This window comes from Mirounga leonina, unplaced genomic scaffold, assembly GCF_011800145.1.
Source record: "Mirounga leonina isolate KUSES-001 unplaced genomic scaffold, KU_Mleo_1.0 Mir_125, whole genome shotgun sequence".
Taxonomy (NCBI): Eukaryota; Metazoa; Chordata; class Mammalia; order Carnivora; family Phocidae; genus Mirounga; species Mirounga leonina.
Window position 1 is genome coordinate 73,830,639 of NW_023270305.1, and position 12,831 is coordinate 73,843,469.

Consider the following 12,831-nt stretch of genomic DNA (forward strand, 5'->3'; position numbering starts at 1 on the left):
TGATGGGGGAAGAATGGAGCTTCTGAAGAAATGCAATGTTTCTATTTATCAGACTGTACGACATTTGTTTGAATTTATTAAATTTGTCATTTTTGTTCACTGAACCCCAGAGCGTGGAGCGGACCTCAAATTTCCTTCTTTTACACTTTTCACATCCCACGTTAGAGAAAATGGAGACCAGGAAAAGAGGCTGGCAGAGTTATCGACATTAGAAGCTGGTTGTAATTCTACTGAGGGCCCAGTCCACTTTGAAAGTGACTTAGGCCCTCGTGCCTTCCTGTGGCTGGTGTTGCCGTGGCAGCATCCCCACCGTGGTGATCACCAGTACTAGGTGCAAGAGCAGATACTTCCCAGCATTTCATCACTGATTTAGATCATAGTTGGGACATAAGAAAGTAAACATTATGCGTTCAACCACCTGGTAATATCATGTGGCTGTAAGCTAAAGTCTTCAAATTCCAGATTGATAACTTCACATCCCATTTTTAGATTTTGAAGGCCTAATTTAAAATTTTTTAATTTAGAGTCTGCATATATCCTCATAAATCATGAATGAGACTGTTACTCTGTACAGTAAAGACGTGTGTGCTTTGAAGAATGTGACAAAATAATTTGTCCCCATTGAATAATTCTTTTTTCACTGACTGGTTTCAGTTTAAAAAAAAAAAAAGATTGAACTAGATCATCAGTGAATAAAAACTATGATTTTGGTATGAGGAAAGCCTGATCCTGGATGCTATGTTGAAGAGGATGCAGGCAAGAACATCCCTATTCTTTCAAGGAGTCCATTGTCAAGGAAATGTTAGAAATACACATGCAGCTAGATGATATTTCTAAAGCTCTATCTAAAGGTAACCAAAGTACTATCAATGTTCACCCAGTTGGCTGGAGAAGCTTAGCAAGTGTTCATGGACAAGGTGACTGGTGAAGTCAACACTGAAAAATGAGGAGCTAGCAAGCCACCCAAGCAGAGGAATGCTGTAGCATGCCCTCTAAGCTCTTCTCAATGCTTTGATTGTTTGATTCCATAACTCTGTGACGGGACATTTTCTTTAATGATAGCCTGCATGCGACACCTTCATTTACATAGTACAAATAAATGAACTTACTCTACAGGGACAAGTTGCCACCACTAATGTCACACGAAACTGGTTTAATCCAATATTTCAGATGAGTATTTGCAACCCTCTGACAGGTGCTGTCATGCTCTAACACCTCTTTTTTTTTTTTTTTTTTTTGTTATGGCACTCTAATAGACAAAAATGATATCACATTAATGTGATAGGAGATGACAGAGAGTTGAGAATGTAATACACTGGTCCCTCAATCTGTGTGATAAAAACTGAGTGCTGAAAGAGCTACCAAAAAAAAAAAAAAAAATAGACATGAAGCCTCTCCAGTAATGCCTGTACATGGAGGGAAGCTGCAGGTGGTCGGGCATGCATATGCCTTCAGCTACCCTCTTGGAATCCTACCGAGGGGCCAGGTGTCCTGTCCCTGACCCACCTGCTGGAACTGATCTGGTGGGAAGGGACTAGGCCCACAGGGAAGCTGCTGGGATGCAGAGAGAATGGTCCTCCAATGGGCATTTCTTCCCAGGGAGATTCGAACGGGATTGATTATTTGTGCTCAAACAATGGAAAGAGGCCTGGGCTGGAGTCAGCAGCCTGGAACGCTAATATTTCTTTTTCTGTAATCTCTGGTTACTTTGCTTTTCTTGGTCTCTGCTTCTTCATATGTAAAATAAAGGATTTGGATTAGAATAAATCAGTCATTGCAATTTCAAATATGTAAGAAGCCAGGCAGGTAATGAAATGTGTAAAGCAAGCTTGGTGTTAATGATGGGGGGCTTGAGCCTGAGGCAAGCTGGAGACATGTAGCTCTTAAGAGAGTTAAAATTCATCGTTAACGCTATGTTGGTTTTAGCAAATGGACACATAGTTTGGAAACGCCTATGTTAAATAAACTGTAAAGTTTCTTTCCACTTTAAAGTATAAATTCTAGGCATTTGATAGTTACCTGACATCTCTACTTAACTCCGTCTATGTAAATATGGTGTATTAGTTAGGATTACATTTGGCTGCAAGTAGCAGAAACACTGCAAAGAGTAATGACTTCAATGACATTTATTTCTCACACTTCCAAAGTCAGGGATAGACTAGGCAGAGTTAGAACTCCACTCCACAACGCCTTCAGGGACCCTCATTCTTTCCAGCCATTCCCAAGGTGTGACCCTTGTCCCCATAGTCTCTGTTCTAGGCTCAAGATGGAGGAAGGGATAAAGAAGCTGGAACAAAGGGCTGTTTCTTAAATTGGTTCCCAGAAATTTTCTCATGACACTTCCATCTCTTTGAAGAGAATTCAGTAACCTAGTTTCAAAGGAGGTTGGGAAATGGAGTCTTCATACGAAACAGGCATGTATTTTTTAGGGACTGAATTGTATCTTCCCTACCCACAAATTCATATGTTGAAGCCCTAACCCTAATGTGATGGTATGAGAAACCTTTAGGAAGGTAATTAAGGTTTAATGAGGTCATAACAGTGGGGCCTTAATCCAATAAGAGTGGTGTCTGTATAAGAAAAAGAAGAGAGATCAGAGCTCTGTCCCTCCACATGCACACAGAGGGAAGGCCGCGTGAGGACACAGTAAGAGAGGAGGGCCCTCCCCACACTGAATTTGCTGGCACTTTGATCATAGACTGCTAGCTTTAGAACAGTGAGAAAATGAATGTCTGTTGGTTAAGCCACCCAGTCTGTGGTATTTTGTTATGGCCACCTGAGCAGACTAATACATGTACCTAACATTCTTATTAAGTTGGGAAAAAAAAAAAAAAGAAAAAAAGATGACTAGTGAATTAGCCAGGGTTTGCTAGAGAAATAGAACCAATAGGAGATATAAGGATAGGGATAGATAGATGATAGATTTAGTATAAGGAATTGACTCATGCAGTTTTAGAGGCTGAGAAGTTCCATGATCTGCCCTCTGTAAGCTGGAGACCTATAAGAGTTTGTAGTGTAATTCTAGTCCAAGTTCAAAGGCAGAGGACCAGGCAGCTGATGGTGTAAATCCCAGTCCAAGGACAGGAGAAGATAAATGTCTCCCCCTTTTGCCCTAGATACAAATGAAAATATAATTCCATGTAGCGTTATATTTAAAGACAAGTGGTAGGGGGAAGAGTGTTATTTGAATTTCGAGAAGGAAAGGTCAGGAGGGCAAGAGTAATACAAGAAACATCAAATGTGAGATTTTTTTTTAAAAAGATTTTATTTATTTATTTGACAGAGAGAGACATAGCGAGAGCAGGAACACAAGCAGGGGGAGTGGGAGAGGGAGAAGCAGGCTTCCCGCTGAGCAGGGAGCCCGATGCAGGGCTCGATCCCAGGACCCTGGGATCATGACCTGAGCCGAAGGCAGACGCTCAACGACTGAACCACCCAGGTGCCCCCAAATGTGAGATCTTAAATGACTGGTTGGATTTAGTGATATAAGAGACAAGGTGTCACTAAGTTTGACTCTGTTCCATCCCCTGAGAACTTTCCTCACTGACACGCATTGAAGATCACCATAATGCTCTCTTTCAATCCACTTTACTCCACTGTGACATTGTGTGATCTCACTTGCTTCATGTAGGACCACTCAGCATAATAATTTGATAAGTTTTGTGAATATCAGAGACAGCTATATTGAAAACTGAAGTTGTAATCTTATTAATAGGTCAAACACCAGTCTTCAAAGTGATATGAAATGGGTTTTATCCCATTATCCTTACTGTGATATTAATGTCTTATCAAGAACTTGCATGTGCACATTTTCAAAAAAGTAGTACAAATATTAAAAACAAAAATCTCGTCAACTTTTCTTTGTCATCAACTTAATGGAATTACCTGGCATATTTTTTTGTGGTGTAGGCATTCTTAAAATGTTTGTTGAATCAAATTGAAGGAAAGAAAAACTGGTAGATATTAATAATTGTCATACTTGTGCAGATGCAGATATAGAGGGGTAGAATAATACCTGATACTAATGTTAATATAATACTTAGAGATGATGGGACTTAAGAGTTAGTTATCTTTATTCGTAAGATACCATAGGTTTGCTTCACGATAATTCTTGTTTTTCTCATTAATAATACTACAAAAGCAAACAAATACATTGTTTTTATTAAAACATAATTTTTCTTTAGATTTAAGAAAATGTAAATGACAGTATTACTGAAAAAAGAATAAAAATTAAAAATAAATGTTGATGAGTTTATGATATAAAAACCATTTAAAAAAATTTCTATCTGTAGAAACACTTTACCTCTGAGAAATGTATATTAATTTAGCAAAATGGAAGTCAATTTGTACATTTTTGGTTGAGAGTAATACATAGTAAGACTAACAGTCTCATTTGAATAAGCTTATCTTCTTATGGTCTGGTGTGTGTCTCAGAGAAAAATGGAAAGATACATAAGAGACAGTGCCTGGGGCGCCTGGATGACTCAGTTGGTTAAGCGTCTGTTTATTTATTTATTTATTTATTTATTTATTTATTTATTTATTATTATGTTATGTTGATCACCATACATTACATCATTAGTTTTTGATGTAGTGTTCCATGATTCATTGTTTGCATATAACACCCAGTGCTCCATGCAGAACGTGCCCTCTTTAATACCCATCACCAGGCTAACCCATCCCCCCACCCCCTCCCCTCTAGAACTCTCAGTTTGTTTTTCAGAGTCCATAGTCTCTCATAGTTCATCTCCCCCCCGATTTCTCCCCCTTCATTCTTCCTCTCCTGCTATCTTCTTCTTCTTCTTTTTTTTTTAACATATAATGTATTATTTGTTTCAGAGGTACAGATCTGTGATTCAACAGTCTTACACAATTCACAGCACTCACCATCGCACATACCCTCCCCAACGTCTATCACCCAGCCACCCCATCCCTCCCACCCCCACCGTTCCAGCAACCTCAGTTTGTTTCCTGAAATTAAGAATTCCTCATATCAGTGAGATCATATGATACATGTCTTTCTCTGATTGACTTATTTCGCTCAGCATAATACCCTCCAATTCCATCCACATTGTTGCAAATGGCAAGATTTCATTCTTTTTGATGGCTGCATAATATTCCAAGCGTCTGACTCTTGATTTTGGCTCAGGTCATGACCTCAGGGTCCTGGGATTGGGCCCAATGTGGGCCTCTGCACTCAGTGGGGAGTCTGCTTGAGGATTCTTTCTCTCGCTCTCCCTCTGCCCCTCCCCCTGCTCTCTCTCTCTCTCTCTCTAAAATAAAAAATCTTAAAAAAAGAGAGAGACAGAGAATGACAGTAGTCCATTTCTATACTGAAACATGTGAATTGTGAATGGATCATTTTGGGTGGCAGTTCATTACTTGAGTTTCCCAGCTTGTAGTTCATCTACTTTTCAAATTCAGAAGTAATTTGTACTTATGTTTCCTCACTTGTACTTATTTATTATGACAGTGATTAATTATTTTTCTTTCAAAAATCATCATCACTGGGGCGCCTGCGTGGCTCAGTCGGTTGAGCGGCTGCCTTCGGCTCAGGTCATGATCCCAGGGTCCTAGGATCGAGTCCTACATAGGGCTCCCTGCTCAGTGGGGAGCCTGCTTCTCCCTCTCCCTCTGCCTGCCACTCTGCCTACTTGTGCTCTCTCTCTATCTCTTTGTCAAATAAATAATTAAAATCTTAAAAAAAAATCATCACTGAATATTTAATTTTGATATTATAGTATTTAGATTGTTTTAGATATTCACTTAATCTGATTTTCTAATTGACATTTCAGGACTCATAACTTAAGTCTTTCTTCTGTATTTTCAAAAGACACAGGGTCAGGAGAGGGAGAAAACAAAGCAAAACAAACAGAACAGCTGTTTGAGCCTCTCCCAGGTAAGCAAAACCAAGGGGTCTTTGTCTCACTAATGTAATATGTCTGCCAGACCTGATGGAGGGGAAGCTTTGAATGCATCCTATGGCTGAAGTTCAACATTTCCTATTTTAGAATAAGTAAATATTTAGGAACCTGAATTGGAATAGATTCGGAGGTTAATTTTTCTTCGAAATCATTGTACTAAAGTCATGCCCATATGGTACAGCGAATTAGGTCAATAGTAAGACCACTTCCTAACCTAAAATTTTGTGGTTCTTCTGTCACACACACAAAATTGTAAATTACAGTGAGTAAATGATGATTTGATATATGATTTCTGGAAGGTTGCTGACCTCTAGTGTCAGCACAGATCTAGAAGGAAAATTCAATCCTCCACGTTAATTTCACATTCCTATCAAGACTTTCCCCCACCCCCACTTTCCTTTTTCCTTATGGAGGAGAAGAAAATGTAAAATACTTCAAATTAAAGTTCTATTAACTAAAGCTTCATTTACAGAATAAATATTTCTGCTGACATTTGACTGATTATATCAATTTTGAACTTCAAATTTTAATAAGGTATTACCAAGCCCAAGAATAAACAAGCTAATCAGGCCCTTTCCTATTTCCTCCTTTGTATTAAATGATAAGTGAATTTAAAACTATGCTTTGTCTTATTAATATCTGCTAAATATGGATGAATTACTGAATATATATTTATTCTTAAACTCATTTGGAGGCAAATATTTACAAGGCTTTTCTGTTATAATCTGATTTTAATATCTCAACTGAAACTGATTTATAGCACGTGACTTCAAATGTGGTGTTAGTTAAAGAGGCCAAGAATTAATTAGCTGATTCTATCAGGGGTTTCTTGAAACTGATTTTGAAAGGGGGAAAAAAACTCCTATTTTTTTTAAGTCAAATTTTAATTGTAGGAATTTTCATGGCAAATATCAGAGTCCCATGTAAACAAATCTTTAATAATTTTGCATGTGCATATATTTGGTTTTACCATATTGTTAACTGAGTTAGAAATTCACTTTAATATTCTGTGCCATCAAGCGAACATCATTTCTAGCATGCAGGTGGGTTTCTTTATTACGTATTCCAGATTTAGTTACCGAGGAAGTTAGTAAAATTGGTTTTCTGAAAATCTTTAAAATTTTCTGGGTATGAGACATGGGTGGGGTGGTTGGTGAAAGCCAATCACACGTCTTTCCTTTTTTGGTTATCAGCTAAGGAATATTGTCCACCTACCATTTTGTTCTTAAGCAGAGCTCACATCCTGTTGGATGCATTGAAGAGTATAGAAACCTCTTCATATCACTCATGGAGTTCTGGTTCTATTGTAGAGACAACAAAACAATCTCCTTGTGATGCAGGAGAATATACGATAAATTGGCAAGCTTTAGTCACTGAGAACGTGCCTACTATGTGCATTAGTAAACAAGTCTCTGGCATTCTTACAGCTTTCTCCTTCCAGAGTTTTGTACTGGCCAATTGTGAGTTTGATGCATCAGTATGTCTTATATAACACAAAATTAAATAAGCATTCATGTATACATTAAAAAAACACATAGAAGAATTGTTTAAAGATCAGCACCCCTATTTTGGAAGAGAAGTATTTTTTTTTTAAGATTTTATTTATTTATTCATGAGACAGAGAGGCAGAGGCAGAAGGAGAAGCAGGCTCCCCGCTGAGCAGGGAGCGGGATGCGAGACCCGATCCCAGGACCGTGGGATCATGACCTGAGCTAAAGGCAGATGCTTAACCTACTGAGCCACCCAGGTGCCTGGAAGAGAAGTATTTTAGATACTGGGCCTATTTGTGCCACAAACCCCTCCCTCACTGTATTGGGGTCCTTTGGAGAAACAGAAGCAGCTCACGCAATTGTGGGGACTGCTAAGTCTGAGATGTGCAGGGCAGGCAGCAGACTGCAAATCCCAGAGGAGTCAGTGCTGTGGCCTTGAGTTCGCAGTCTGGTGGCAGATTCCTGCTACCAAGGAGACCTCGGTCTTTCCTGAAGACCTTCAACTGATTACACAAGGAGGGCACTCCACATTATTTAGGGTGATGTGCTTTACTCAAAGTCTACTGATTTAAGTTTCAATCATATCTAAAAATACCTTTGCGGCATCATCTAGACGGGTGTTTGACCAAACAGCTGGATGCTATTGTGTAATTAAGTTGACACATAAAATTAACCAGTGCACAATGTTACACAATTATACATGGGTCTATTTAATATTTTGTTTATAAATCTTTCGTTTTTCTCATCTAGTCATCCACAAGGCCCAATTTGAGAAAAGTTGAAATGTTGAAATGATTTTTTATTATGTGAAGAAATCATTTTTCCTGAATGATCCCACAACAACTTCTTTCTCTTCTCAGGCCTGGGGACTTAGAGGAGTCATTTTTATCTGTAGGTTTATTTAATCTCTTTTATCTTTTCTCTGAAAAGGATGTTGTCTTATGCCCGGGTATTCAGTAACTGGGTCTCAAGTGATGAGTCCATCTGGAGGTTGTAAAGGCTAATTTTATGTGTCAACTTGGCTAAGCCACCATGTTCAGATATTTGGTCAAATATTCTGGTTGTTTCTGTGAAAGATTTTTTTTTTTTTAAAGATTTTATTTATTTATTTGAGAGAGAGAGAATGAGAGAGAGCACATGAGAGGGGGGAGGGTCAGAGGGAGAAGCAGACTCCCTGCCGAGCAGGGAGCCCGATGCAGGACTCGATCCAGGGACTCCAGGATCATGACCTGAGCCGAAGGCAGCCGCTTAACCAACTGAGCCACCCAGGCGCCCAAAAGATTTTTTTTTTTAATGAGATTAACATTTAAATTGGTGGGATTTCGGAGCACCTGGGAAGCTTAGTTGGTTAAACGTCTGACTCTTGATTTCAACTCAGGTCATGACCTCATGATTGTGAGATCAAGCCCTCCATCAGGCTCCGAGCTCAGCAGAGAGTCCGCTTAAGACTCTCTCCCTCTCCCTCTAGCCACCCCCCCTCAAATAAATAAATAAATCTTAAAAAAATATAAATTGGAGGGCTTTGAGTAAGCAGATTATTCTCCATAATGTGGGTGGGCCTGAATAAGACAAAGACTGACCTCCTTTTGCAAGAAAGAATTCTGACAGCTGACAGCCTTTGGACTGGGACTGCAAGTCTCCCTGGGTCTTTAGCCTGATAGGATACCCTGCAGATTTTGGACTTGAACCTCCACAATTCTGTGAGCTAACTCCTCAAGATATACATACATATATATGGAGAGAGAGACAGAGAGAGAGACAGAGACAGGAAGAGAGAGAGGAGAGAGAACGAAACAGACAGACACATACACACACACTGTTGGTTCTGTTTCTCTGAATTCTGACTAATGTACAGATGCAGAGGTAGCTGGAACAACAAACAGAGGAGACCTATGCCTTCCTTATTTGGAATTTCCATTGCTTTGAGCCCTTTAGAGGATAGTTTCTGTTCCACATACAAAATTTTATTTTTAAAACTGTCATAAAGCAGTAGTAAACTTTAGGAGGTTTGAACCAAGCCCCAAGGGAGTTTTCAATATTTCAGAGAGAATCTGAATCCCACAGGATTTGGTGCTGTTCACCTACAGAGCTGATGCTAGTGTTCCTGGAGGCTAAAAAGAATGCCATTTACAACCTAGGCCTTTGGAAAGGGTGGTTCCCTGAGGTGGGCCAGCTCAAGCTGGGCACCAGGGGCAGACACACAGCGCCCAAATCGTGTGGGCCATGACTCCCGCCAATGACCACACATGGCAAAAATACTCTTTATCAGATGCAGGTCTCCTCTCATGACTGACTTTGGCTCAAGGATTCCCACTGAGCTAGCTGAACCTTCTTAGCCACTCTGCAGTCTAAGCCCTCCCTCCTTGTCTTCCCCACTTCGCTCTCCTGCATGGTCAAACCTACATATGGTCGGCTAGTGACCCAGCCTCCTCCTGCTCCTTCTGCATTTCTATCTCATGTGTTTTCTCCCCAGCACATGTCTTGCAAGTCTGACCCCTTCTTGGTGTCTGCTTTCAGAGAACTCAGTGTGCATGAGGTGTTGGGCCCTCCTGTTTTATAGCTGCAGGGAGGGAGGGACCCCCCCCAAGTCCATGTTCATGATAGTCTCAAGTGTAAGGGCACTCTTACAGGGTGGTTGGTTTTTAGGCATTGGTGAGGGCCAGCTCAGATGCCCCAACAAATGGGGAACTAAGGTTAAGACTTCCCAATTTGATAAATTAGTGCTCTGATGGAACTTCTTGGGGCCATGGGTTTGATGTATTATTACCTGTGTTGTTGTTGTTGTTTTTACCAGCTAATAATCATTTATTGTTTCTATACAGCAGAAGCCTCCTTTTTTTTTTTTTTTAAGATTTTTTATTTGAGAGAGAGAGAGAGCATGAGTGGAGGGAGTGGGGCAGAGAGAGAAGCAGACTCCCCACTGAGCAGGGAGCCCAATGCAGGGCTCAATCCCAGGACCCCGGGATCACGACCTGAGTTGAAGGCAGATGCTTAACCAACTGAGCCACCCAGGCACCCCAGAAGCCTCTTTTCCTATAGGTGTTGCGGGAGCCTTGATGTATTTTTCAAAAGCTTAAAAAAATTTTTTTGAGGAAGAGTTAATAATGTTATAAGCATCTTAACACATTTCAGTGCAAATAGTTAATAGCAACTACTGTGTGTAGTTTTATGTGTGTTTAGGAAGATAGATAAATTTTGGTCTCTGACTTGATATAAGTGAGAAAATATGGAAAGTAAAGCAGATGTGATTACTACAAAAAAGACAGCACTCAACTAGATAATGCGTAGGAAAAAAGGAGGCAAAACACAGCCTGCTTGGAAAAGAAGGAAGTTCATGGAGAATATGTCATTTGAACTGGACCTCACAGGATGAGAAGGTGTCTCAGGAGGGACAAAACAGTGTGAGCTGAGCACAAAAGGTGGGGAACAAGGGGTAGAGATAATAAATACAAAGCCAAAAATAAAAAATAATTGCCTATGGCAAATTGACCTCTAAAGGATATATTTGATAAATTCCTGAAGACAAACATTTGGCAAATGTGCCTAAGAGGAATGTTATCTATTTAAAATAAATATAAGTTTAAGAAACAACCACTTTAATCTTCTTTTAAAATTTTTTATTGTTATGTTAATCACCATACATTACATCATTAGTTTTTGATGTAGTGTTCCATGATTCATTGTTTGTGCATAACACCCAGTGCTCTATGCAGAACGTGCCCTCTTTAATACCCATCACCAGGCTAACCCATCCTCCCACCCCCCTCCCCTCCAGAACCCTCAGTTTGTTTTTCAGAGTCCATCGTCTCTCATGGTTCGTCTCCCCCTCCGATTTCCCCCCCTTCATTCTTCCCCTCCTGCTATCTTCTTCTTCTTCTTTTTTTTTTTTCTTAACATATATTGCATTATTTGTTTCAGAGGTACAGATCTGTGATTCAACAGTCTTGCACAATTCACAGCGCTTACCAGAGCACATACCCTCCCCAGTGTCTATCACCCAGCCACCCCATCCCTCCCATCCCATCCTCCACTCTAGCAACCCTCAGTTTGTTTCCTGAGATTAAGAATTCCTCATATCAGTGAGGTCGTATGATACATGTCTTTCTCTGATTGACTTATTTCGCTCAGCATAATACCCTCCAGTTCCATCCATGTCGTTGTAAATGGCAAGATCTCATTCCTTTTGATGGCTGCATAATATTCCATTGTATGGGGTGCCTGGGTGGCTCAGTCGTTAAGCGTCTGCCTTCGGCTCAGGTCATGATCCCAGGGTCCTGGGATCGAGCCCCGCATCGGGCTCCCTGCTCGGCCAGGAGCCTGCTTCTCCCTCTCCCACTCCCCCTGCTTGTGTTCCCTCTCTAGCTGTCTCTCTCTCTGTCAAATAAATCAAATAAAATCTTAAAAAAAAAATATTCCATTGTATATATATACCACATCTTCTTTATCCATTCATCTGTCGATTGACATCTTGGCTCTTTCCATAGTTTGGCTATTGTGGACATTGCTGCTATAAACATTGGGGTGCACGTACCCTTTCGGATCCTTACTTTTGTATCTTTGGGGTAAATACCCAGTAGTGCAATTGCTGGGTCATAGGGTAGCTCTGTTTTCAACTTTTTGAGGAACCTCCATACTGTTTTCCAGAGTGGCTGCACCAGTTTGCATTCCCACCAGCATGTAGGAGGGTTCCCCTTTCTCTGCATCCCCGCCAACATCTGTCATATCCTGACTTGTTAATTTTAGCCATTCTGACTGGTGTGAGGTGGTATCTCATTGTGGTATTGATTCTTCCCCATCTAGAACATATCCCTACCCCCCACTCTGTGTTCTTCAATACATGGAAGGCTTTAAAATGTCCTGTAGGGCATCCCACATTTTGGATCCATCTCTTTCATCATTATTAGAGACCACCATACATGTACTTCTGGGAAGCACTTACTGCACCACATCAGTATGCAGATGCAGGATGCTCATGACCTCATGACGTCAGGCTGTCTCAGGATTGACAATGCCCACCAGGCTTGACCTCTTGCCCAGATTGCTCCATCTCTCCATTATAAAAACACACTTCTCCCTTTCTAATTAATGGCTAATTGAAGAGGTGATATTGATTCATATTCTAATTCAGAGTTTTAAAAACACTTGGGGAGTGATGTATAGGGGAGATTCTTCTAGTAAAAATTTTACATAACTTCCCCAATTACAGAAATGCCCTTTGCTACATGTAGTAATGACACTGGGGAGTTAAGACTGAAAGGGACCCAGGTGATGATCTGGTTTGATTCCATTTTTCTTTTCCTTCCTTCCTTCCTTCCTTCCTTCCTTCCTTCCTTCCTTCCTTCCTTCCTTTCTTTTTCTCTTCCTTTCTTCCTTTCTTTCTTTCTTTCTTTCTTTCTTTCTTTCTTTCTTTCTTTCTT

General features: G+C 40.3%; 1 protein-coding gene across 4 annotated transcripts in view; it reads left to right on the top strand.

Moving 5' to 3' along the window:
• TMEM182 (transmembrane protein 182) overlaps positions 1-12,831 on the top strand; it is a 130,016-nt gene that overhangs the window by 98,540 nt on the left and 18,645 nt on the right. For 3 of the 4 annotated variants that reach the window (XM_035001861.1, XM_035001864.1, XM_035001866.1), the window contains exon 5: positions 5,834-5,899. The exons of the other annotated variant lie outside the window; for it this stretch is intronic. In XM_035001861.1, coding sequence (XP_034857752.1) covers positions 5,834-5,899 — 66 coding nt within the window. The remainder of the gene's footprint in view (positions 1-5,833; positions 5,900-12,831) is intronic. 4 annotated transcript variants of the gene reach the window in all.